The sequence below is a fragment of the Manis javanica genome, chromosome 6 (assembly GCF_040802235.1).
Source record: "Manis javanica isolate MJ-LG chromosome 6, MJ_LKY, whole genome shotgun sequence".
NCBI lineage: Eukaryota > Metazoa > Chordata > Mammalia > Pholidota > Manidae > Manis > Manis javanica.
Window position 1 is genome coordinate 19,689,856 of NC_133161.1, and position 26,906 is coordinate 19,716,761.

Consider the following 26,906-nt stretch of genomic DNA (forward strand, 5'->3'; position numbering starts at 1 on the left):
CATGCCATGGAGGACTGACCTCTGTCTCCTGATGGGGCTGCGGAGAAAGCAGGGTGCAGCGAGGTAGGGAGAGGGAACAGAGAGGGAGCTAGGAGGAAGGGAAGCCCAAGAGCGAGCCCCAGGGCAGTGGTGGGAGAGGGCAGAATGGAAGAAGACCCTGGCCAGAGAGCCAGGAGAAATGCACGTCTGCAAGGGAGTGGAACGTGAAGAGCAGCGCTGTGGGGGCAGGAGAGGAGAACTGCAGACAAGTGGAGGGCAGCCTTCCGGAGAAGCAGGGCCTCATGAGGGCTGGGCTCTGCACCTGTGGTCCAGAGCCCGCCCAGCACGGTTCTCCTCCGTGACCAGGAGTGTGCTGGGGAGCCCCTCTTCTCGCTGTTCTGTGCCATCAAGCAGCAGATGGAGAAGGGGCCCATCGACGCCATCACGGGGGAGGCCCGCTACTCTCTGAGTGAGGACAAGCTTATCCGGCAGCAGATCGACTACAAGACCCTGGTGAGCCAGCCTCATGGCTTTTCCCCGTGCCTCTGGTGGGTGGGCTTTGGTCCTGCACAGCTTGGCCCAGCCGAGGGGATGGTGATGGAAATGCTGAAAGCCACCCTCCAGTTTTGCCCACTGCACGGGTCCAGCCAGGTGCTCTACCTGTGCCTGCCCCCCCAGGGCATCTGGATTTGGGGGCCTTCTGAGCAACACTTCAGCAAAAGACTACTGTGGTTCCAGGCCAGTGTACTGAACTTTGGGGCTATGGGCCTGCCGACAGCTGGCCTACTGACCCACTGAATGAACTCGTTCTCATGTGTCCTGCCAGCATGGAGAGTGAACAGTGCCATGCAGATAGCAGGTGGGGGCACTAGAAGAAGAAACCGGGAAGAGTCTCTCATGGTTCTGAAGCCCACCTCTGCTCATTAGTCTACGTTCAAACATGCCCATGACCAGAGCTGCAGAACACAAGGTCAGGATAGCCTAGTGGTTAACGTGTTTGTCCAGGGAAACATGGGGATCCACTCTGTCAAGGTTAGACCCCCTTTCTTGATGGAAGCAGTCACCCTAGGCAGCAAAGCTCAGCATGCAGGAGCTCAGGGTTTGGATACAGACAGGCCTGGGTTAGAGCCCTCAGCCTGCTGCTGACTGACTGGGTAACCTGAGACACTTGCTTTGAGTTTAGGTTTATTTGGAAAAATGCAGGTATATATATAGAATCTACTAAAACAGGGACAGAGGTAGTATATTGTCCCACTCAAAGCTGTCCAGGGTCTGGAGTGGGATAAGGCGCCCAAGGCACTGAGCCCAGCGTCAGCCCTCCCCTCGGCCTGCCACCTCTGTCCTGCCCTGCTGCCTCTGTCGCGCCCTGCCTACTGGCTCCAGGTCATGAAGCTCACTCTTGGGCTATTTTTGGAGAGAGTAGTATCTCCCACCAGGCCTTCTCTAGGAAAGGGGAGAGAAAGAGGAAGGAAGGGGGGTGGGGAAGGAAGGGAGAAAATAAGATGAACGATGAGTGTGGGGGTGATGCACAGGTGGCGCCCAGGACAGGAGGCCAGGGAACAGCTGGGACTTAAAATGCACTTGTGGAGAGATGAGGCACAGGGCAGTCCAGGCTGGCCAGGGCAGAGCCGGGCAGGAGCAGGGAGCCGAGGGTTGTCCCAGACTGCGAGGCCAGCTGGGAAGGTGCTCCCTGCAGCTGGGGTGACATGACTGTGATGCCCCTACCCCCTCCATCTCCAGAGGGCCCAGAATCCCGACAGGCATCTTCACATTTTCTGGGCTTAGCTAGCTGATGAGACTTCAAAGGGGTGGCGTGAGGTCGGAGGCCCTAGCCTCCTTGCAGTCTTGGTGTGCTCTGGAGGAGAGAGGCCGATTAAAATGAGAGAGGGAGAAAACGTCTTCCAAAAATAGAGACCTTACTAGATTTCTTAATGAGCTAGGACTACCACTAAAACGTCTCCTGCCTGATCTCACCTCCTCCTTCTCCAGTATCAAATCCGACACAATGAGCTGCAATAACACTCTGTCCCCAGATTGCAGCATCTTTTATTCCAGAGGCCAAACTATTGTTAGTACACTGAGCCTGGTTTCAGATGACTGGACTCGAAGAGAATGTGAGGAAATCGGAGTGGGCCAGGGAAGCGCGCCCACTAGGGTGGAAGCACGTGGGAGCCAGGCGCTGGAGGAAGGGGGAAAGACTCTGCGATTGTTTTGCCCACAGAAGGAATGGCTGCAAGGAGATTTAATAGCCTGTGAAAGGAACCCCTGTGCACAGAAGTGGGGGTAAGGAGGGGGAAGGAAAGAGTGTGAGAGCTGCAGAGGGGCTGACCTGAGGCTCCCAGGGGCAGGGGCTCAGCGAAATGACAGGAAGCCAGGGAACTCAGCAGTGGCCAGAGAAGACCAGGGAGCTGTGGGCCGAAGGATGGTAAAGCTGACCTGGGCAGGAGGGACAACCACAGAGAGTGTCACAGGCACAGAGAGGCTTGGGTGTCACTTTACACTCAGGTGCCCCTTTTAAGTGTTGAGTGGCTCACTGGATTGAAACTAGAACTTGGACTGGCACGGCCTGCAGCCCTGCAGTGAGGGCCCCTCTGCATCACCACGCGGCCTGCTGAGCCTGGCTGTTCACCTCTTGCAGGGCAGAATCCCAGGCCCCATCCTAGACTTCCCGAGTCAGAATCTACATTTTAACAAAACCCCTCATTGATTTTACTCATATTAAGGCTTGAGGAGCACTGACCTACCAGAAAAACACTGGGGAGTTTGCACAGAAACTAGCCAGGGGGCACAGGAGTGGGGGTAGGGAAGGGAACTTCTGGGCGGAGCTGTGTCCTGGTCAGTGGCCAGGGAGCACTGTCCCTCAGTGGGGTCACTGCTTCTCCCCTGGATGCCCTGAAGTACCCCATGGAGTTTTCATAGTGCCACCATGAGACCCCTGGGGCGAGTGGAAATGTCCCAAGAGCAAAGTCAGGGGGCAGCCTCTGCCTCACCGTCTCTCAGTGGGGGAGCCCGGAAAGAACTGTGTTGCTGCATCGGGGAGGCTGAGCCACTCCATTGTGGACCAGAGGACAGGGCAGCACAAAGCGTCAGGCTGTGCTTGGCCACTGAGTCCAGGAAGGCTTTAGAAGGAAGGAGTGGCTGGAGAGGGCACTCAGAAGGGATACACGGTCCAGGCTCCTTCCACCATTGTTTTCAATTTAGGACATTTTGAAGGTGAGAGTTTGCTTTTATAGATTTAGGAGGGTTTTTTTTTTCTTTTAATGGAATAAGCATGTTCCCGTTTAAGCTCATAGCAGTCTGGTCGCTAATGAAAGGCAGGTGTCTAGGGGCCAAGGTTCTGATTGCCACCACATGGAGCAGGGCGAGCTAGAGGTGGAAAAGGCCTGTCGTCTGAGTCTGCAAACCAGACGTGCTGTTGGGAAATGGTTCGGGGGTGCCACGAAGATCAGAGGGGGGAGATGCATGGAGGGCTCAGGCAGTGGGGTCAGAAGGCAGCTCCGGGAGCCAGAACGGCATGGCCGTGCGGCAGCACCCAGGCCTCACCAGACCCGCCCCGTTCCACTGTGGGCCACCCAGGAGCCACACCAGCTCATCCACGTAGAGAGAGCTCACTCAGAACAGCAAGAGAAGAAAACCCTTTGGAAATGACCCAGAAATTTTTAAAGGAAAAAACACAGTTGGTTCTTTAAGCAGAGTCTTAACTTTTCCAACAAATTCCACAAAGAGAGACTGAGGCCCTGAGCCAGGGTGGCCTCTTCCCCTAACAAGGTTCCAGGTTCAGAGCCAAGAAGGGATCTCAGGTGGCTTGAACCTACAGTTTTAAAAGGGCACCTTTTTATTTTTAAAAAACACATTAAGCTTCTTATGCATTCTCCAACTTCTAATCAGCATGAAACCCTCACAAAAATCGAAGCTTATGAAATCTTGAGAAAGGATCCAGATTGTCATTCATGTGAGTGTATGAGAGGGAGTGACAAGAAAGACTGACACACGCAGGCAGGGCTCTGTGTGTGCACAGAAGGAGCATGTCCCTTCTCTGCCAATGGCGCCTCACTGCCTCCACCTACCTGGACATGGTTCCCTTTGAAAAAAATCAGGATTTTAATGAAGTTTGCTATGACAGGGAGTCAGGTGTGCAGCTCCTACTTCTGTAATGACACTGAAGCCACGGAGCTTTCCTGCTGCTGTCTGGACTGGGAGGCTTGGTGGGAACCCAGTTGGGCTGGGGTCACCCACCCTCTCCAGTCCAACCTGCAGAGGCAGAGCCATTCGAAACAGGATCCCAGGATGCTGTTGGCAATCTTGGAGCTCTTCCTACTGCCCGACCTCCTGCACCACCTCTCCTCCCACCTCCCACAGGTCCTGAGCTGTGTCAACCCAGATAATGCCAACAGCCCCGAGATCCCAGTGAAGATCCTCAACTGCGACACCATTACTCAGGTCAAGGAGAAGATTCTGGATGCTATCTTCAAGAATGTTCCCTGCTCCCACCGCCCCAAGGCTGCAGATATGGACCTGGGTGAGTAGGCTGCCCACCCAGGGAGCTATCCTTGAACTGGTCAGAAGCACCCTCACAGACCAGTGGTGCCCTGTGCAGGGAGCAGGTGTGCACAGCCCCCAGGAGCCCAGGGGGTATACCTCCCTGGCCACTTAGTCAGTGATAAGCAGAGAAGGGGGCTCCATTCTGCTGGCGATACGACTGCCTGGGGGTCTTTTGAGTAGAGTGTGTCATATCTGCAGTGAAGGGTATTTAGTCTGAGTCTGTATCGTCCAACCCTTGCCACAGCCTTTGTGCCCCCAGGCTCTTCCCTTCCTCTCTGTCCTGTGCCTGTAATTTTTGCTGACTACCTAAGGCCAAAGAGATCTGGGTCAGAAACGGAGGATGGAGAGATAGAATAGAGAACAATGAGATGTGATACCCTACTGGGGAGCAGGACAATATTTCATTTGAATGTTCTGTGAATAGATTGCATAGCCTACATAAACAATGGCATGCCACGCAGGGCCAAGTGTACTTAGATCCAGCTGTGGTTTGCCTGAGTGTTTAATAAGATATCATCCTGGGGAGAACCTAGCGGGGAGCCCCAGGCTCTAAAGAGGCCAAGGCTGAGGAGAGGCAGTTTGGCATGGGGGATCGGCCTCCGTCACACCTGAATTTGAGTCCTGGCTGTGTAGGCGTGTTCAAGTCACTTATCCTTTCTGTGCCTTAGTCTCCTTGCCTATAAAGTGGAGGTAATAATAGTATCTGCCTCGTAAGAATGATGTGAAATGATGCATGTAGAGGCCTCAGGCAGTGCCTGGCCCATAGTGCACACTCAGTAAGTCCTGGCTGCCACCATTACTGGTAAGGAAATGGCACAGGGCTGTTTGTCGGTCCTGGGCATGGAGAGAAAGGCATTCTAGTGTTTATGCCTGTGTCTGGAGATGTGTGGTGACACAGGGGTGGGGAGGACCTCCAGAGACCCCTAATCTGTCCGTCTGTACTCTAAGCTGGCTTTAGCTAAGCCATCCAAGACAGCTGCACATCTACACTATTTTCTAAATCCACAGGGAATTTTCACTGCCTCCCACTGAATCAGCCCACCTCTCCCTAAATTCTGATGTGTAAAGAACTCAGTACAGGGAGTTCTGCTAGCTTGCCTCAGTTCTTACTGCTTTACTTAACCCCATCTCCTCTTGCTTGGCTCTTGGTGGGATGTGCTTGGCCCCGTGCCTGGAGCTCTGATGCCCTGGGAGCGATCCTGGGCAAGCGTGTGCTTCCCTCCCTTTGGAGGTATCTCTGTGCACGCTGTTTCTGGGACAAGGAGGAAGCATATGGGAGAGCTGGTGGAGTGGGGGTGGGGGTGAGTGTCCACATTTTCACCCCGGGCACTGGTCCCTAGAGCTGGAGTGACGTTTGTGTCTGCATGCGTGTAGTTCTGCTGCCGTGAAGATCTACAGCTGATGAAGTGAAGGGGCCTGTTATGGAACCAGTGGGAGAGGAAGCCCTCATGTTCCCTACCCCCAAATAATTAAGAGGGTTGCTCCATAATGGGTTTCTCAGGGAGAGTGGAGTATACCAGGGTAGCCAGGTAGCCCCACCAGTTCTTCTGTTTGTTTGTGGGGGCCATGGCAGGGTCCACCCTTGGCTTTTTGGGTTGGAAGGAGAACCCTCACATAGTGGGGCCGAGAGGAGGAGTTGTGACAGCAACTTTCATGCTGGAGGGTGGGTTTGGAAATGGGGTGCTGGGACACAGAAAGAGCTCCTGTGTGAGGTACATAGAGAACTGTGTGCTTCTTGTGCTTGGAGTGGGGTGAGCGCCCATGAAAGAGCAGCAGGTGGCTACCTAAGCCTCCACCTAAAGCATCAAGACAACAGTTTTTGCACCAAACACCTTCTGTTCCTCACCAGAAAAGGGCACATTAAACCTGATGGACCTCAGGAAGGGTGGGAGCCAGTGTTTTCCAATGTTATCTTTTAACCCCAAGCTAAGACAGGGCCCTCTGGAAGCAGATTCAGGGGCCACCCCTTTGGCACCTGCTTCGTTTCTGGAGAGAGACCACTTCATGGCTGGTAGATGCTGCTCAGGACCAGCCCTTGCCTGCCTAGAATCCGTGCACCCTGAACTTGCGAGGAGCTGCTTGTTAGCTTTCAAATTGCTCCCTTAGAAGGCCTGGGGGCGCCAGCCCAGCAAAGCAGATTGCTAGTAAGGAGATGTAAAGCACCCCACAGCCATGATGGGTAGCCACCCAGACAGCTGTGGTCACTTCCTGCCATCTGCCACGTGTGAAGGAAGCCCAAATGCCACACAGCAACTGGGACCTCCCTGAGGGTTGCACACCCTCAGGCTAGAGGCTGCTCAGGCCAGGGAAAGGCCACCTGCCCCCCAGGAGGGCTGGGGCTCCTGTGACACAGCGCTCACCATGACCACCATGCTTCATGTCCCGAGAACAAAGGGGCCACTATCCCACCACAGGTGCTGCTGGGGAAGCCCCAGGGCCCCCCAGCAGGACAAGGCCTTGCAGCAGGAATGGTAAAGGGGAGAAGGAAAGAAGGGAGACCTCAGGCAGTTGGAGCCTCAGGCACCATCCCACTGGAGAAGGGGTGTCATGCTGAACTCCTCACAAAAGCCTCCCCATGGTGGATCACCTTCTGAGGAGTGTCCTTTATTAAGTCCAGGGTGCGGAGCTGCCCGCAAAGCTCCGGCCTCCTTTCTACCAAAGCCGGATTGTACAATAAGGAAAACAGGGTCTCCTCAGAGACTCCAGTGCTTCCTCCACACAGTTCAACTCAGTCTAATGGCCCCAGAGGAAGGAGCAGCAAGGCGAGTTTTTCCCCAGTATAGGAAAAAGTGCTTTGCAAGCCTAAAAGCAGTTTGCAAATGCAAGGTGTGATGATGATCAAAAATTAACCTATGCTGAAGCTACACATAGCACCTCGGCACAGAGGATATGTTCAGCCACGTGCGCGGGACGTGTAGGGCCGCCGGGCCTCACCCTCAGCCCCCCGGCTTCCTCCTTCCGTAGCGGAGGGCACAGGCACAGACCTGCCTTCCTCCGCCTGATGCCAGCCCCTGGCAAGGCCAGGACACAGGTCCCTGGCCAGCACAGAAGGGAGCAAAGACATGTGAAGCCACCCCCGTTCTTGTCCCATGGAAATCCAGCCCCAGCTGCCTCCTCCTGCCTTTCAGCATCACGTAGCCCCTGGCTGGCCTAGCCCCTCGTTCCTGACACTTCCTCTGATGGAAGCTCTCCCCCAACCCTCTTTCACTAGACTTTCCTGGGCACAAAGGAACCAAGAGCAGGGTTTTCCAGAGGAACAGAACCAACAGGGGTGTGTGTGTGTGGAGAGAGACTTATTTTAAGGAATTGGCCTCTGTAATTACGGAGTCTGCTATAATGTAACCCCATAGACTGGGTGGCTCACAAACAACAGACGTGTATTTCTCACAGTTCTGGAGGCTGGGAAGTCCCAGGTCAGGTGTTGGCAGATTTGGTGTCTGGTGAGGACCGGCTTCCTAGTTCATAAGTGGCACCTTCTCACTGTGTCCTTACACTGCAGAAGGGACAGGGGAGCTCTCTGGGCTCTCTTTTATAATCCCATTCATAAGGGCTCCACCTTCATGTCCTGGTCACCTTCCAAAAGCCCCACTTTCAAATACCATCACATTAGGGTTTAGGATTTCCACGTATGAATTTTGGTGGGACACACACATTTGGTCTATTGCAAGGAGGCTGGCCAGTCCAAAATCTGCAAGGTTGGCATGCAGGCTGGAGAACCAAGGAAGAGCCAGTGCTGCAGTTCAAGTCCAAAGGCTTCCTGCTGGCAGAATTCTGTCCTGCTTGGGAGAGGTCAGTCTTTAGTTTTCATGGGGGTTCATCTCATCCACAATAGTGTTTGACCCCATATCTGGGTGCCTTGCCCAGCCAAGTTGAAATATAAAATGAACCATCACAGGAGCTAAAGTGAGGACAGAGGGCCTGCCCTCATTTCAGTCTGTTGGGATCTAGGGAGGGAAGCGTATCACAGAGCAGCTGCTCGGGACTGTGCTGGGGCAGCTGGGCCTCTGAAAGCACAGTGCCAGGGGCACCCCACCCTGCTAGACATGAGGCTGTCCACACCAGGTTTATGTCACTTCCCACTCACAGGTATAGGGGAGGGCCACCACCCTTGTATCAGTAAACTCTTCAGTTCATGTATCATAAGACCTCACTTGCCACAAGCTCTGTGCGAGGCATGAGGGTACCAATGTGACTAGGACGAGCTCGTCATTTCTTTGCACAGTAGTAGAAGGCAGGACGCTCCTCTTTCAGAGCCGTGGGACTCTTCTGTCTCCTCCCTTCACTCTCCAGAGGAAATAATTGATGGTGCTCTGTTCCACTGCACAGGAGAAAATGCAGCTCAGAGTGGCACGGTGCCGGGCCCTGGTCACCCAGCAGGAATACCCATTCCCTCCCCATGCAGTCTCAGCTGCAGGCCTTGACCTCTACAGACTCTTCTGGTTTAAGGCAAATGCTCCACCAATAGCCTCCAGAACTCAAGAACTCTGTCACCCCTCTGTCTTGCCATTCAAGGTGCAAGTCCTGCTGAAAGGATATATTTTTTCAAATAAGTAATTCCTGCATGCAGTAAAAAGATACACTGTCTTCCGAGTGAAATACAAAGAGTTCACAGCAGCTGTCTCCCCAGTTTGCATTTTCCACTGCACCTGATGGGAACGACAGATAAAGATAATGGAATTTTTTTTTCTTTTTTCTTTCCCCTCCCTCTCTCCCTGGAAGATGGAAGTGTAACAAATTGGATTGTGAGTGTGTCTGTCCTTTGTGCTTGGAGCCTGGAGCGGGCACAGGGCTGCTGGGCAGGAGCTGTGAGAGGTCAGAGCTAGCAATTTTCTCTTGGTGTCATGCATATGAATACCAGGGTCACCTTCCCTCCTTCCCACCACCCATCACCTGCCTTTTTAACTGCTTTGACACAGCACACCGAACCAAGCCAGATACACCAGTGGCCCTGTGTTCCATATTCAAGAATACCCCTTAAGGGAAGGCAGTATATAGCACAGAGAAGACCAGTAGTGACTCTGTAGCATCTCACTACGCTGCTGGACAGTGACTGCAAAGGGGTGGGGGGTGGGAGGTGATGATATGGGGGAATGTGGAAACCACAACATTGCTCATGTGAAACCTTCATATGATTGTATATCAATGATAACTTAAAAAAAGAAAAGAATATCCGTTAAACTCTAGCTCATCTCTCTTAAATTGAGTAGCACAGTCTTCTTTTTCCTTTAGCTCTGCAAACTCCCCAATAACGATAGCTAGCCAATGCTGGCACTTGGCAGTTTAAAAAGATCTAGCACCTTAAATGCAGGCAGCACAGTTCTATTTAGCAATTTCTTCTTCTAAGCACCGTGTTTCGTAGTTCAATTATTTTATATTTTAGAACTTGCTCTTACAATAAGATTATTTTTTGTAACTAAACTATTTAGATGGTACCCCCACCTTCTCTCTCCCAGGTTAGGCTTCCAACCTCGTTTGCCGTGACACTGATCTTGTCCGGGTCCCTCCCAGTTCTCCCTTGAAGGTCTCAGGACCCTCTACTAGGTGTCTCCTTGGGGCACACCTGCTGACAGGTGCACTGCAAAAAATGAGGCGCATTCATGAACATGTGGGGGGGGGGCCTGTGCTCCCACACACTCAGAGCGAGGGCCAGAGCTAGTGAGGTTTGTGCTCTCCAGAGAAGAGTGGCCTCTCCGTGTATTACTCCTGGTGCAGAGGGGACCCTTTACCAGCCAGGCCTTTGACGTGCTTGCTGCCAATATCTCCTTCCAGGATTGGCCAGCAGATGAACCCCTCCCTCCTCTATGCCCCACTCCCCCTGCTCCCCTAGCCACCTTCTCACAATGCTGGGGGCACACCATGGTGTGCCTGTCTCCTCTTCCCCAGAGGATCCCCAAGCACTGTCTGGTCTATCTCTGGAACATCTCTTACCTCTGCACGTCTGCAGGCTGTTACTCTCTGCCTTCACTCAGTCCCTCACATTCTGCCTTGGCCAAGGGCAGCCACCTTTGGTGGGCCCCCCACCTCCTGTCTCTCTAGTGCTCCACCTTCCCTTCTCATCACCCTGGGCCCACAGCTCAACCCCAGATGCCTTAGCATGTGTGCCAGATCTTTCTTAGCTCACTGACTTGAATGTGCCTCCCCCAAGAATGCACAATCGTCAATCCCTGGAGGTGGTACCTCTGGACCAGGACACTGGCCCCTGTGCCGCTCAGGCAGACGCCTACTCGCCCTTCAGCATCCAGCCCCGCAGCCTTCCCCGCCCAGCTCCTGCAGACCCTGCTCACTCTCTCACCTCCATGTAGCTCCGAGCACCTGCGCCTGTGATTCTTTGTTCTTGTGCACAGCTTCCCACACAGGGAGCCCTTCTGAGGCTAGGACTTCTGTTCTATTCCATTGCCATGTTTACTCTGTATGTCGTGCTGGCACAGTGCCTGGCACACCGCAGGCCCCAGGAAATAGTGTCGGAATGAGAGAACGGAAATCTAAGACTTTCTGGATCTGGATTTTTAACATGGTGGTTGTAGCTGATGTCTCTTGTCAGATCGGGTGTCAGTTGGGCGCCTAATCCAGAGTGGGTGTTGTGAGGTGTCGCTCTGTCCCAGGACTCACTGGGGCCGTCACCGAACTCAGCGCCTAACATCAGTTGGTGCCTTGAGGTGCTTTCCAGTTTCTCACTTGCCCCAAGGGCAGACAGAGCTGTCCGGAGGCTGGGCATCACCCAGAGGATGCCGGCCGTTGGCCCAGCGGTCACACTGCCCCTCAGCTGTTCCAATGGGGTCACCTTGTGTATAGTAAGGTGTGGACACAAAAGAGGTATTTTTAGTGCTGTTTTTATAGGGAAGACAGAAGCAGGCTATCTGGTAAAGAGACTGCTGAGCTTGGGATTAGGGGACCAGAGTTTATTGATTTTCATTACTGTTATTGAAACTAGACATATGTTGAACATGCAGCAACATGCACAGCACAAAGTTGGGCACTCCCCGCTCCGGGGCCTCCTGAGGCTGACCCAGCCTGCCACGCACACCGCCAGGGCAGCCGGCCCGTGGATCTGCAGGTGGCAGGCCTGCCTCTCCCTCAACGGGTCCACCTGCTCTTGGGTTCTTTACTGCTGGGTCGGACAAGATTTCCTGAAGCCAGCCGTGCAGTGACCGCTGGATCCCGGAGTAGAGCTCTGTGGTTCACACCTCTGTTGAGAGAAGGTCATCGTAAAATAGCACAAGAGCACTCCAGGAAGCTGGGCCCGCGTCTGCTAGTTTGATTTTCTGGAGATGTTCCATGAGGAGTCTGGGGGAAAGACAGGCCGTGGCTGGTCAGATGAGGGATTCCAGGAATGGAAGAAAAGCGGGTACAGGTACAAATGGAAGTGGAGGTGTATTCAGGCTGACAGGTAAAATTAAGGACCCTGGGCAGAGAAGAATGTGTTTTAGGAATGAGTTTCCATGTTAGCCCACTCAAATTAGCCCACACAACAAATTATGCAATGTATGTATGTATCCACCAACATATAGGTGGAAAATGCTCTTTACTGCTTGGAAAATAGGTACCACCACTCACTTGCTCTCTCTTCCCACTGATTCATGTGGGGTGCACAGGGCCAGGGCATTCCCTGCCTTCTTGCCGCCCTCCATCCTCCCTCCCTCTGGGTCAGCTGGGGTCTTCTTGCAGCCCCTGAAAACATGTGACCAAGCATGGCATCAGTGAGGGGCATGTGTTCCACCTGCCTTGACCACCTGCTGCCCACTGCATATTATCACTGCCTGCGAATCTCAGCCAGTGGGGAAAGCCTGTGTCCACCCACTAGTACAACCTGATTTTGTGGAAGGAGAAGTGCTGCAGCCCAGGGGGAACTGCCAGTGGCTCTCCTGGATCCCTAGAGCTCAAAGCAGGGAGCCAAGTGGGGGCAGCTACCCCCCAGCATCACGGCATAGCACCAGCTCAGGGGCCCAGCCCAGCCATCACTGCCTCCCCCACGCTGCCGACACCCGGTGGACTCCCAGGTGCGACAGGCACCGTGCTGCCCCGATCTGTGTCTGGATAACACCTGCAGGGCAGGGGCTCCTCTTAAGTTCCCTTGCATCCCGATGACCCAGTCCAGTGCCCACACAGAGGAAGAGCCCAGGTAGTGCCCAGTTATTGGAATGAGCAGTGGCCTGGGGGCAGTGACCTCTAGGTCTGTCTTCCCAACCTGTTTAATTTCCTGTTCGTAAAATTAGAATAAACAAGTGGTAATAATTTTAAAGAGGCTTTCACTTATGGCTGTGGACAGGGTTGTGTTGTGTTTCTGAGGAGTTCAGAGGATCAACTTTGTTCCACGTTGTGAACAGAGTAGCTCCAAATTCACCTCTAACAGCAAGTCACTGCCTCCTGTGGAGCACCAACATACAGGTGGAAAATCCTCTTTACTGCTTGGAAAATAGGCACCATCACTCACTCGCTCTCTCTTCCCACTCATTCACTTATTCACATATTCATTATTCCTTTCATAAATACTTACCAAGAACTTACTATGTCCCAGGTGCTGGGCTAGCCATGTGGTAGGTATCTAGCAGCATCATTTTTTACTCCCAAGGACGATCCATCATTCCCTGACTGTGCTACAGGAAGCATGGCCATACTTCACCCCACTTTTTCACAGTTGGGGATACAAAAGCAGACTGACTTTCATTTGCTTATGTAATTACTGGACATGACTCAGAGCCTGAGCCGCTGAGTATGGGTGCCCAGGCCATGCACTGCACAGCTTCAGAGGAGCTGTGGCTCCAGAATCAGTCACCAGTTGTCATTACTCAGTTCTCCAGGTTGTGTGGCTTGTTCAAAATCCACTGAGATGTGCAACACTTCATCAGCAAGCAGTGCCAGGGTAGGTGCTGACCCAGAGGCTGGTCCTTGGCTGGTACCTTCCCATCTAGTCCTGGCAAGCTCATGCCACTTCAGCAGAGACTCCCTTCTCCGTTGGGCCTGGCCTAGGTCAATCACTAGAATCCCGTCCCCTCAGAGCAAGTCTGCATGCAGCAAGCCGGTCTCTGCCTCTGGGCCTGTCTGCCCCCGCAGCCGTCTCGGTCTCGGTCTTCGGCACCGCCACCACTCCAGCCTCTGCTCTCCTGCAGCCATGCAGCTCTGTAGCCATGAGCAGCCTTGTAGCCATGCCATGGTGTCACCCAGAGCACTGGGCTCTTTATATAGAGTCAATAGCAACATATTGCCCACACAGGGGTAGTGAGCAAGCCGACCAGGGCCACATGAGAATCCTGGCCATAGGAACCTTCACTTTATCCACACCCACTGTCCCAGGTCCTAGTCACTGAGATCAATTCCAGCCATGCCATCAACAGCACTAAGTGATAAGCAGTCTCTGGAGACCTATCAAGGGTCCGTTGCTCCAGGGATCATGTGCAGCATCCAAGGCTACACAAGCTCTAAATCAGGCAGCAGGCAAGCCCAGGAGCCAGAGGCAGTGGCTTGGATATTGGGCATCTCTGGGCTGCCTAAGGGCAGGCAGTTCCCTTTCTGGCCCTGTGTTTAATGCATAGCACTGACCTGCCAAGTGCACAAGACGGGGGATTCAGTCCTCTCTGTGCCATACATGCATCCAGTCATGGAGCCACAGCTCAGCCTTGATAGGAAGGGAACCGAGGAAGGGAATCTGAAATGTGTCTCTGTAAGCCTTAGGAAAACTCCATGGTGGGGTCAGGCAAGGACTGCTGTGGGGCTCATTCCAGCTCCCGACCGCACTTTGCAAATCCCAGCGCTCAGGCAGCTTCCCAAGCGTCCGCATCTGTGTGGGGCTGAGTGGGGTGTGGCTGCCTGGAAACCAGATTCCTGGCTTCCTGGCTGGAACACATGTTACATTTGGATTTAAAAGGCTGTTTTTCCTCTCTGGTGTGTGCATGTGAGTGTATGTGTGTGGATGGGTGTGGACGTGCACATGCACTTCAGAGCTGGTGTGTCTGGCATGCACCTGGGTGTCCATGTGCAGACATTTCATGCCTGGAATGCACACTTCTCAGTCTCCATGTGATTGATGCCATGTGCAGTGATGGGGATTTGGCTGATGGGAAACAGTCTCCTTTCTCCCCATTTGGGACCCATCAGTGAGCCCGTGTGTTGTAGGTGTCTGGGCCCAGGAGGAGCATGTGGGGATATAAATATATACCTACAGCATCAAGTAATTAGGTGTTGGAAAGATCACTGAGAATACTGCTATCCACACCAGCTCTGGGGATGGGGCTGCTCCTGCGGTGAGAATGAGTGTCGCTGGTCTCTCCGTACACCTTTTCCTAGTCTCCCTGGCTTTCAGTGTGGGACACACCCCCGGATCAAGAACAGGGTGCACAGTGGCTGAACCTGCAACCTCGGTCTCATGAGCACCAAGACCATACAGTCCAGGCCAGGAGCATGTGACGGTGATGGTGCCACTCTGCATTTTCTCAGCGCTGTGTTAAGTGCTTTCATCCACCTCAATCAGACAGTATTCACTAAGCATCTACTTCCTGCACTCACCACGAACAGGGGGGCTGCGGAGGACAAGGGATGTTATCCCACTTGTGTCATAGTTCACTGGGATGAGAACTAGGACTCTGCACCCTCCTCAGGGAGCATCTGCTAGCACCTGTGTGTCCACGGATGCACCCCTGAGAGGGTGCCCTGTAGCCTCCTGCATAGGGGTCCTCAGGATCTTCACAAGAGGGGCCCACGGGCCTCTCTGAGATGCATCTGCTCTCCCTGCAGAGTGGCGACAAGGAAGTGGGGCCAGGATGATCCTGCAGGATGAAGACATCACCACCAAGATTGAGAATGACTGGAAGAGGTTGAACACCCTGGCCCATTACCAGGTGAGACAAATGAGGGCAAGGGGCGGATGGATTCAGTAATGGCAGGCACTTCCCTGGGAGTCTTAAGTCCTTGGCCGCCCCAAGGCTAGACACCAAGCCCTCCATGTTCCCTTAGAGACTCAGGGGAAGTTGATATCCTGCAGGCAGGAAACGTTGACCTATTTGGAGATAGGATGCCGATGTGCAAGCATCCTGCAGGGTGTGGGCAGAGAAAAGGCTCTTTCTTGGAAGATCCTGGAGTTTAAGGCTTTGTGCCATCCCAGGAAAGCATCTGGGCAGAGAGTGCTAGTGAGAAGCTCTCGCCAGAGTCACTCCCAAGAATAAGGCCCAGCACAGAATGATTCGGTGTTCAGATCTGTCTTGTGTCTTGTTCTATCAAAGGAAAGCTGACAGCCTCCACAGCTCCCAGTCCTCCGATGAGGCCCTGATTGCCCCTGAGAGCTGGGCTGATCCCAATCTGTCCTTGTTTCTTGGGGCGGCAGAGCTTCTGTGCTCAGGCCCTTACAAGCCTTTTCCCTATAGGTGCCAGATGGTTCTGTGGTGGCTTTAGTGTCCAAGCAGGTGACAGCCTATAATGCTGTAAACAACTCCACAGTCTCCAGGACCTCGGCGAGTAAATACGGTGAGTTCACTGAGGGCAAAGGGGATGCCCTGACACCTACTGCCATGGTGGCAGCACAGTGGGAAGGCAGCGGACCCCCATGACAGGAGTGGTGTGGGGGGAGTCAGACAGGCTGACCATGAGAGAGGAGAGTCCAGCCGGAGAGGAGGCTCCTGACTGCAGGCAGGAACTCTGATGCAGGAGCAAGACCCCTGTCCCCCAAAACAAGAAGAAAATCTAACCTTCATGAGTGTCTAACAGTCTGTCTGTAAAATGCTTTCACTTTTGTGATACTCATTATCACACATCAAGTTCATAACAATCAGTGAATTAAATAATTATTATTTCCCTCTATTATGCAGATTAGCAAATTATAACTCAGATGCACAGAAGGTGTGTAAAGGTCACACTGTTATGCAGCGGTTGAGGGAAGAGACCCAGGTCTCTAGCTTGGGGATGCTGCAGAAAGGGCACTGGATGCAGGCTGGAAGCCTGCAGAGCCCCACTGTGTGCTTAGGGCCAGCTGCCTGACCACTATGAGACCTGGTTTTCTCACCAGCAGAACAGGGATTGAAAAAACTACCAACTTCACAGGCTCATTCTGAAAAGTAACTAGAAGAAAACAGACTGGTGCCTACATATAGTAGGACCTTCACCTTTTCCTGCTTACCACTCATTTCACCAAACCTCACATTTGAGCAAATAAGTGGGCAGAACTGGCCCAGGCCAGAGGATGAAGGTGAGCCAGTGACAAGCCCATTAGTCAGCTGATCAACAGCCATTAAGGGAGACAGCTACCTGCTCCCACTTTGTACTTAATTGGCTGCACAGAACACACACTGAGACACGACTCGAGAACTCTTACAAGTATAAAAAGAAACAAGCTTATATTTTTACAAATTGAATAATTAAGGGCTGGAGAGCTGCAAATACAGGAAGGAGGGGAATCTGAGTGCAGAGTATAGCCAGTTTCCCAGAGGTGGTGGGAAAACCGTCCCCATCTCAGCAAAGGGACTAAACCAAGGCAAGGTGGTAGTGCCTGCAAGCTGCCGCAAGGACCAGACGGTGCTGCCTCACGAGCTGGGGGTGCACGGTGGGTCCTGATGGGGAAGCTGAGTGGCCTCACATGCATGGGGTCACTGCATTGGCAGAGAACATGATCCGGTACACAGGCAGCCCCGACAGCCTCCGCTCACGCACACCCATGATCACCCCCGACTTGGAGAGCGGAGTCAAGCTGTGGCACCTGGTGAAGAACCACGAGCATGGGGACCAGAAAGAGGGTGACCGGGGCAGCAAGATGGTGTCTGAGATCTATCTGACTCGACTGCTGGCCACTAAGGTATCGGACCTCAGACTGTACAGGGCTCCCATGGGGTATGGGAAGGGACTTCATCATTCCCAGAGATGCCAGAGCTGGCAATGCCCAGCATGTGTGCTACTGCCCCTTTACTACCCTCTCGTGAAAGCTCTGCTCATCAGCCCCAGTACTCTTTCCCAGCACAGAACCCAGAATCCTTCTCCACCCACAGCTGCAAGCAAACCCCAACCATCTATCAGCGCTGGCAGTCCGAAGTTTTGCTTCCATCTTTCTTGTTGCCCTTTCTCAAATACAGAGACACCAGTCCATCTATTCTGCTGGGCCAACCGAAAGCAGGACTCCTTCATGGGGCCGGCATGCACAATATCCAGTGATGGAAACTGGGCCCTATCAGTGACTCCCCAGGCACTATTTCTAATCCTTGTCCTGGGGACATTTTGTGCCTGTAATTAGGCTTCCAGTCCTGAGACTGGCCTGGGTTCTGCCCTCGGCAGAGCTAAATGAGTAACTTGAGTAGCTGCTGTGAATAAGGCCCAAACAAAACTAGCAGCTGTGTGTGTCTGCTCTGACCGAGGGAGTTGTTCATTAGCATTTGTGAAAAGTGCTAAAATAACACCACCAAAGGGTGTTAAACCAAACCGTGCTGTTGGCAGAGGAAGGCTTACTTAGGTCCAGTCGTCAGTGGTACATCTATTTTCCACATGCAGGGGAAATGTAAAGCTGTTAAGAGAGAGATGAAGGGGTTGGGGCAGGTTTGACACAGGCATATGTGTTCCTACCCCAGCAGGCCGGGCAGTACCTGTCTTCCACTCCCCTGGTCTTTGAGAAAGTTTTATAAACCCACCGTTAGCTCCCAGGGTGGAGCTGTGTCTGAACCTGTCCTACCTCCCCAGGGCACGCTGCAGAAGTTTGTGGACGATCTCTTTGAGACCATCTTCAGCACGGCACACCGGGGCTCCGCCCTGCCCCTGGCCATCAAGTACATGTTTGACTTCCTGGACGAGCAGGCCGATAAACATGGCATTCACGACCCACACGTCCGCCACACCTGGAAGAGCAACTGGTGAGAGAAGGGAGAGCAGAGGACGTCAACAGAAGCCAGGTCTGGGCCCATGGTGGCAGCCTTGGGCCCGAGTGAGGTGGGGGGCCGCTGTGCACCTTCACCTGCAGAGGCCTGGCTTCTTACCACCTGTCCCTCCCTACCCTCCCCTTCTGGTTTTGCACTCACCTCCTTAATTCCCTCCAGTCAACCAGTTAAACTTCTATTTAACCAACTGAGCAAAAAATAACACGCCAAAAGTTACAGTCAGGTCTCTTTCACATCCAGGTACTCTCTGTGCAACTGGTTTATGGAGGGACAGCATGTATCCACAATTCTCAGGCACGATTCTGAAGCCTACTTAGGAGCTCTCTAGGTGAACAGGGCTATTTCTGTTCTATTCAAGAAGCAAAGGTCTTCCCTTCCACAAACTCCTTTTCCAAAACTCCTTTGGGTAAAAGACCTTCCTATAACTACTACTTCTGTCTTTGAGACAATAGGATTCTCTAAGTCCTAATTGACTCTAGGTGTCTCCACTGTGTCCCTCTGTGCTTTAACATATGTCATCCTTTCCCTTCATTTGTGTATAGTTAGTGTTTCCATTCGAGACTCAGGGTCTGACATCAGTATGCAGCAGTTGGTATGGAACCGTGCACGAAGCTGGGACTTGATAAATATTGATGAAGGTTCAGGGCCAACATGGTCTCTACTTGAGAATTCTACCTCAGGCAGAGCTGGCTTATATTTAGTCTTCTCAGTTCCAGAATTGCCTCCCTGTAGCTTTTTAAGCAGTCCCTGTCCCTGCTTCTTCTTCAGAATGTTCTTCCAAGGTGACACCAGCCTGCTGCCCAGCATCTGCCAACTGCTAAGACTGGCATGGCCCTGAGCCCCGCCAAGAGCCTGATCACCAGTCCAAATCAAAACACGGATTACAGCAGAAGCCAGCCCATGGTGCTGAACCTCATTCTCTGTAGCGTGCTCTGGCTTCCCATCTCTTTCACCTGCAGGATAGTGCTGTCTCCACTGAGACTGAGAGATCTCAGAAACCAAAGTTTGGACCATAGAACTGAGAAGCAAGGTTTACTTCCACATTAACTCGCGGTGAGAGAAGACCTTCCATTGCGGAGTTCTTGCAACCTTTTTGAAATAAGACTCCTAGCCTCTGGATTCCTCCTTTAGTGCAGCAACCCTGGGTGAAGCCTCCGTCCTCGGAAAGGCCTGCCTGGGTCTGCCCTCTCCCAGAGCCTGCCTGTAGGGAAGAAATAGGCCTCCTGCTCATTCGCACATCTTTTAGCGTGACTGCAGAGCTGTTCCGAGGGGCATGTCCCGGGCTCCCCAACCTGCTTCTCTCTGCCAGGGAGTCTTCTCATACCTCCCTGTTTGCATGTTAGCAGCCTTCAGAATATGAGAAATACCCCGCCCAGACCTTTATATTTCTAAAACATGCCTACACACCCTTGTAGCCCATTACAAGTACATCACCTAAAATGGTAGCTTAACCATTTGTTTTCAGCCCATACCCCAGCTGGGGTAAGGCCACCTCCCAGGATGCCATGAAGTCCTTGGGCAGGGAGGGGGCAAACCCTCCCTGTGCCCCAGCTCTCCCAAGTATTCGGGTGCTATGGCAAAGAACTCCAGTCCCAGTGAAGGGAAGCTGGGCAGCAGACGGCGGTACCAGGCTCAGGTTCTTTCTCCAAAGGACACACTCCCCCTGACCCTGATAACAGTTACCCAAGAAGCCGTCAGTCCAGGAATTATGGGATCTGCATATTAACTCAGAGTTAATTGTCCCTGATTGAAAAGAGATTGTTTCTTTATTCCTGGCCAAAGTTGTAATTCACCTTCTCCCTACCCCCCTACCCCTGCATTCCCCTACCTTTTCTCTTTTAAATAAACCTCCCGCTTATTTAGCCTGAGTGGCTGCAATCAACCAGAGATCAGTGCCACCACTGATGTTAATAATATGCTAATATTTCATTAGGCAGGAGTCGTGGTGCCGTGCCTTCCTTGTTTGATTTGCCTGTCAGCACAACTGGCTTCAGGAGGGGCAGTGTTAAGGAGAAACAGCCCAGTGGCAGATACTGGCTCCCAGAGTCCCTCTTCTGGGTGGGACTTCCGGAAACAGGAAGATGTGCACAGGCAGCCAGGAGTTCTTCAGCCAGGGCTCTGTGCCAGACTGTCATGTTTCCCCTGGGCAGCTGCAGCGACCTCGACCTTCACCCATGCGTCACGACTCTCCCTGCTGTTCCCGTTATTTTCAATTCTGGATTTCCCAGGATGAAACGAGTGCCTCTTAACATTGTCGGATCTCAGTGCTTTCTGCCCAGGACCTGCACTGCACATTTTGTAGGAACTTACTAAAAGCTTGTTGATTGATTGGCAGCCTTGAATATGAGGGCTTACTGTATTTTAGCATTTGTTGTATATATGTACTAGCTGCTGGGAGATACAACCAATAGAGAAAGACTGTACTTGCTGTATTAAAATAACAAAATTCAAAGAGTTTAAGTTCTAAGAGGCAAGCCAAACACATACGAATATTATACCGATTACCAACGGTGAGAGCACCAGCCAAAACAAATAGTAAAGCATCAGGGCAAATAGCAGGAGGCAGGAGTGGCGGCAGAGGGAGGGAAATCAGCCACCCCTTGCTTGGCGACACCCTGCTTCCTACCCTGCATCTCAGCAAGCTGCACGGAAGCCACAGAACCAAGAACACAGCCAAAAGGGGCAGGCGGGCAGGTTTCTCCAGATGCCCCAGGACACTTTCTAGCACCAGACAGAGTGACCCTCAGTTACCAGACCACACTGTGCATTTTTTTCTTTCTTTGTTCAGCTGATTCCTCTTCAGCAGCACTTTTCTTCATACCTTCCTCCAGGCCTCATCTAACTAAGGAACACCTGTGCATCCTTAACATTCAGACCCTCAAGTGCCCTCCCCTCTTTGAAGACTTATCAGACACTTGCCTCTGGGTAGACTCAGTCACACCTCCCTGTGTCCCACACTGGACCCTGCACACCCTTAGCCTCTAGCACCAGTAATTCTTCGAGCACATACTCGATTGCATGTCTGCTTCCCCACGAACCCTCCAGAACGCAGGCTTCTGGAGGGGAGAGACTGTCTTATTCACACTGCATCCACACTTGCTAGCATAGTTCCTGGTATGCAGTAGGTGCTACCTGGAAGACAGGGAGGGGAAGGAGCGAACACAATATGGCAGATGAGGAGCCGTGTATGTGGGCTTTTAAGCATGCCAGCTTGCAGCTGAGAGACCGACTCGCTATGTTAAAGTACTCAGCACCTCCACCATGTAGGAATAAGCTGATACTACCTGGCAGAGAGGAAAAGCGTGACTTCTTCCGAGTCACACCATGGATGACAGAGAGTAAGACCCAAAGCTTAGAGGCCAGCCTGTCCTTAGCGTGCCAGCTGGAGAAACTGTGTATCCAGCATAGGGGGCCAACCATGGAAGAGAGAGTCAGAAACTCCACTTTGTGGCACCCATCAAGGCTGCCTTTGCCCCCAAAGCCTCGTGCTCTCCAGGAAGACTGTGGGCCTGGCTGGGCAGCAGGTCCCCTCCAGTGCCCATCAACATTGTGTCTATGGACGGATCAGTCAACCTTGCTGATCCTCAGTTTCCTGGAAGGTAAGTTGGTGACATGGACTTCTCTTAAGAACTGCTGATTCCCAGCCTTTTTTCTTTCTCCAGAGAATTCTCCAGGGCTAGCTACAGCCTCCCACCCCATCTCTCCTGACCATCTGCTGCTTCCCTCCACACAGCCTGCCACTGCGGTTTTGGGTGAACATGATCAAGAACCCCCAGTTTGTGTTTGACATCCACAAGAACAGCATCACGGACGCCTGCCTCTCCGTGGTGGCCCAGACTTTCATGGACTCCTGCTCCACTTCGGAGCACCGGCTGGGCAAGGACTCACCCTCCAACAAGCTGCTTTATGCCAAGGACATCCCCAGCTACAAGAACTGGGTAGAGAGGTGAGTGTTGGGCCAGGGGGCCAGGGTAGGCTCCGGCAGCAGGCACCTTCCCTTGACCCAGGTCTCCCCGGCCTCCTAATGGGCTGGTGCTTACAGACGGGTTATTTGCAAAGCCTGACCCTGCAGTTGCAACCCCCACAGTAGTACCATCAGCTGAAACAAGACCTGGGAGACTTGGCTGGAAGCTGCCTCTGTGCCCTTGGCCTGCACGGAAGGCCCTGATCTCAGTGGCTGAAATGCCTTCTAGGCCCAGGAAGGAAATAAAGTTCCCTGCTCTAATCCTCACCAAAAAAAAAAAGACTTCAAGGGACCAAATGACATCTTGCCACAGAAAATATGGAAGCCTCTACCCATCGGCCCCTGTTCACCTGGCAGCTCTCCCAGTGTCCTGAGGGGGTGTCACTGTCACTCTGAACAACTTCTCACTGTACCAGTCCCTTGACTCTCATGGGAGGAGCTCCTGCTGCCCTGGGCCTTGCAGCACTTCCCCAGCCATGGTGGTCCTATCTAAACTCAGTCATGCAGGGCACATGTGACTGCAGGTCCACCTGTAAGCTGTGGGGCTGGGTTTGTCTTAGTGCAAAGCTGACTCCTGGTAAAAACTTAATGGTTCATCTAGGCCACTTCCGCTCCATATGCCATACACCTGAGCTAAGCAGCCAGATGAAGCTTTATTTATTTATTCATGATAGTAGCCTGGAAATATAAATAGTATTTATAACCTCATTTTGTGCCTATAAAGGTGAAGAAATATATATACAGAATGGCCAAGTCGACTTAATGGCCAAGATGAAAGGAGATCCCAAACTCAGCTGACTCCCAAATCGCTTTTGTACTATTTATGATACTCTTTGACAGGGCCTCTGCCAGTGCTTATGGTGCCTCTGTGTAAATTAAGGAGGGTGCCTTTGCCATCCAGAGGACATGGCCCCATGCCAGAGTGCATGGTTTATTGAGTAGTGATGTAATTGTCAGCCCAAGCCCGCACTCTTGTCCAAGTACCTTTGTGCAATGAACAACCTGCACAACTCTACGTGGCAGTCCTGACTTTAGAGTCCTTTTCTCTTTTCTCCATGTAGCTTAAAGATAGGAATCCTGATTGGAAGCTCAGATCTGGTGCCTTTTTGAAATGTAAAAGACCAGAAATTGTTCTTGACTTGGTGCTGCAGACAAAATGAATAGTATCTTTCTTCCCATGGCAGATAGACCGTCTCCATTTCTGTACTTGAAATTGCCTTCCCTTGTACAGAGGGAATAACTAAGACGAGGTGGAGTCCTGGCCACCTCAGCAACAGTTTTGCTAAGAGGGTTGAATTTTACGTTCCCTTTCCCTTCTGCTCTCTGCTCTCCTCCCCACCCCTCCCTGCTGATGCCTGTGGTGGGCATGCAGTGTTGGCCATCACAAAGAGAGCTGACCTTTGTCCTTGTATCTGATTATATTGAGTTACTTAAAGAGGCTCTCACCTCCCTCTGTGTAGACAGTGGCTCATTGTTCTGACAACAGAGTGGCCAGGAGCAAGCCCTCCTGTGTGGGCACTGGTTCCTCAGCAAAGAGAGAGGAGAGAGGCAGCAGCTGGGCTAATGGTTACCCCTGCACTGATGAAAGGCCACTGTGATGGAACCTCAGGCAGGGTGGCAGGAAGCAGGAACATTAAGGAGGCCTCTGCATAGAGGACAGAAATATGGCCAGTCAGTCAGAGGTGAGACTAATGCGTGCACTGGGCTAATGGCGTTCCTTCCTCTTGCTGCTAAATGAGATTTGTGCCACCGAGCTGCTACAGGTCGTGAGTAACCCCAGTCCATTTGGTTATTTTCAGGAGTGGCTTGATGGCTTCCATTTCTTATCCCGCCCGTTTCTTAGCAACCAGTGGCACTCTCAGCAAAGTCATCTCTCACTTGCTGGAGGTCCCACCCAAATCTTTTCTCCTCTCATCCTGGGGTGAGGGTACACAGATGGAGGGACTGGAAATGGCAGGCGGGTCTGGGCATCACGGCTAGAGTGCTTCTTCACACGGTGATGAATGGATCCATTCCACTCTACCTCCCCGAGAAGTCTGACCGCCCAGCTTCTCTGGCTTCTGGAAAGTGACGTCCAGGAACACAGAACCCACTCAGGATCCATAGCCAGCCTGATGGGCACTGGTGGCCTCCTGTTCTGAAGAACAATGGTGGGACACTCTCTTCTTGTGACCAGGCTTGCCCACTTCTCTCCCGATCACACTGCCCAGCTGCTGGGAGCACGCAGACAGCCTGCACAGGGCTCACTGTGGTGGGATGTGCCCTGCACATATTTGGGGAGGGCCTTCTGTCCCATCACAGCTAAGCAACAGGGTCTTTCCCTGGCCAGCCCTCTCTACATGAGGGCAGGAAGTATACGGATTCAGGAGGCCTCACTAATCTGTTGGTTGAACCACCTAGATCATTCTATGGCACCTGTGCTGGCGGTTATCTCCTAGAAGTTCTTGATCCATGCACCCCCCCCTCACATCTTCCCACCCTTCCTTCCATCCGTTTCCTGCCTCCAGTACCTTGGAATGCTAGTGGTTGGTGGCCTGACTATAGACTCCCAGTCTTCACAGCCTCCATCCAAGTATCAGGGCATCTGCTTATGGCCATACCTTGAGAAAGGGAGAGGAATCTCTTGGTTCCCCAGTAGCAGTCAACCGCTACACCCATCTTACACAGCAGGACTCAGTACTGTTGTCACCGTGAACTGGTGTGTCATGATCCATTGTGATTTCTGTTTTATTACCAACTGCAGTAAAATTTCGTTAGGTGGCGATTTCCTCTCATTTTAAGTTGGAAGAGCTTCAGGCTTGTCCCCTTGGCAGCATTAGCCTCACCCACTTGCCGTCGTCGGCTTTCCACACTGACTGGAATGGAAATGCAGTTGGCCTCCTGGGAACTGGATGAGGCATGTGCCGCTCATTTGAATGTCATCTATCACATGTGTCACAGCATGAAAAAGGTTAAGAATTTTAAGTATTCAGAAATGCTTCCTAAGGAAGCCATCCATTCAAAATATAAAACTGTGACAGTTCACCCTGGGGACCAATATTGGAGGTGAAGTATAGGCATGTCATTAACTTACTCATTAATCCATGGGTCAAACACTTGTGGCACCCATGATGGTTATGTTGGGCACTCAGGGTAGATAAGACTTGATCCTTCCCTTGTGGCTCTCCTGGGCAAGGACCACCCCAGACAGGCGCTCAGCAAGCCCCATGGGCTGTAGCAGTGGGGAGCTCAGGGAGCGAGGGCCTGGTCCTGCCAGGCCTGGAGTGGCCAGTGAGTGATTCCCAGAGGAAAAGACTTTCATGCAGGGCCTTGAAGGGTGCATGTCAGTACATCAGAGCATCAGGCTCTCAATGTTTTCATATCTACAGCTTCATCCTTGAGGAGTTTGAAAGGATGACAATACTTGGTTCTCCTTTAAGAGTTGCGCTCATTGGAAACCACCTTCCCGAGCACCGGAGCCATTCTACAGGCAGGATAGGACACCTGCCATCACACACTAGGCCCATCCCAGGGAGCCCACAGAAGTAAAACGCTGCAAGCCAGTGAGCATCTGAGGATCCGGCTCTCTGGGGCCCTGCCCTTTGCAGCAGCTCTCTGAGGACTGATGGTGGGACCACAGGGCACTGCCATCCTGCCTGATAGGAACAAACGAGGCAGAGAAAGCTGGATAAGTCCAGTGGTGGGATGCAGACCTCGTCAGCAGGCCAGGCGTTGGCCAGCCTGCCAGCTTATGGAGGTCCCTGGGGGACTTTGAGAGCAGCAGCCCTTTCTGAAGGGGCTCAAGTCCAAGTACAGGAGCCCAGGCTGACCTTTCCCTTCCTCACTGCACAGCCAACTGATAAGAACACTTGTTGGAAGTTCATTAATGGGCTGTAATTGCATCTGCACGGTCAATAAGGCTTTCAGGGGCAAAGCCCACACAGGGGCCAGTACAGAAGTTGCTGAGAAGGCAGCAGCTTCACACAAGGTTTACAGAGTGCCAGGGCAGGGTTCTTGGGCTCTCGGGGTGCTGGCAAGAGGGTGGGGTTGGGCAGAGCCCTGAAGGAGGAGTGAGGTCAAGGCAGGGTCAACAAAGCCCAGCAGGGAGCCTGGGCCCACTGAGCACCCGGCAGGGCTGGGGGTGAGAATGAGGCAGAACGTCAGCCGGACCCCAAGCCCCACACTCACCCAGGGCTCCAAGCTATCCATGCTGCTCAGCTCGGCAGCTTAGAACTTGCTGGAGGTGAAGACACGTGGTCAGTCCATTTGTGGGCCAGTGTGTGGCCGCAGACGTGCACTGGACTGCACCCTCTACACGGAGGCAGCAGGAGAGAAGCAGCTGCTCAGCGTGGACCTGACCTCACTGTTAGACTAGTGCCAAGCCCATCCAGGTGGGCACCACACGTTCCTTCAGAGAAGGTTAGTTAGAGCCCCCACTGCCTTCTCCCCACTCCGCCCTCACCCCCTGCCCCACACTCCTTCCCTCTTTTTCTCACATCTCAGAAACACTTTGTAAATATTCTCCTTGGACAAGTGGACTGGGTTGTAGTGCTGCTAGGAAAGCCATTGTGACGTGACAATGTGCTGGGTGTCTGCTGTTT

At 52.7% G+C, this 26,906-nt stretch overlaps 1 protein-coding gene and 2 long non-coding RNA genes across 4 annotated transcripts in view; 1 reads left to right on the plus strand and 2 right to left on the minus strand.

Moving 5' to 3' along the window:
• The window catches only part of PLXNA4 (plexin A4), a 432,372-nt gene that overhangs the window by 393,911 nt on the left and 11,555 nt on the right, over window positions 1-26,906 (plus strand). Inside the window, exons 24-30 of the mRNA XM_073238449.1 lie at window positions 346-492; window positions 4,339-4,498; window positions 15,250-15,353; window positions 15,876-15,975; window positions 17,106-17,296; window positions 18,169-18,338; window positions 22,096-22,308. Coding sequence (XP_073094550.1) covers window positions 346-492; window positions 4,339-4,498; window positions 15,250-15,353; window positions 15,876-15,975; window positions 17,106-17,296; window positions 18,169-18,338; window positions 22,096-22,308 — 1,085 coding nt within the window. The remainder of the gene's footprint in view (window positions 1-345; window positions 493-4,338; window positions 4,499-15,249; window positions 15,354-15,875; window positions 15,976-17,105; window positions 17,297-18,168; window positions 18,339-22,095; window positions 22,309-26,906) is intronic.
• Window positions 11,406-26,906, minus strand: part of LOC140849856 (uncharacterized) — a 336,908-nt gene continuing 321,407 nt past the window's right edge. The window contains exon 4 of the long non-coding RNA XR_012132108.1: window positions 11,406-11,805. This is a non-coding gene — a long non-coding RNA (uncharacterized lncRNA). The remainder of the gene's footprint in view (window positions 11,806-26,906) is intronic.
• Window positions 17,061-26,723, minus strand: LOC140849857 (uncharacterized). 2 transcript variants are annotated; one of them, XR_012132109.1, is made up of 5 exons: window positions 26,494-26,723; window positions 24,837-24,926; window positions 18,120-18,335; window positions 17,941-17,995; window positions 17,061-17,200 (listed from the first exon to the last, which is right to left on the minus strand). It is a non-coding gene; the product is annotated as an uncharacterized lncRNA (long non-coding RNA). The 2 variants fall into 2 exon arrangements; XR_012132110.1 differs by having other exon boundaries at window positions 24,837-25,248.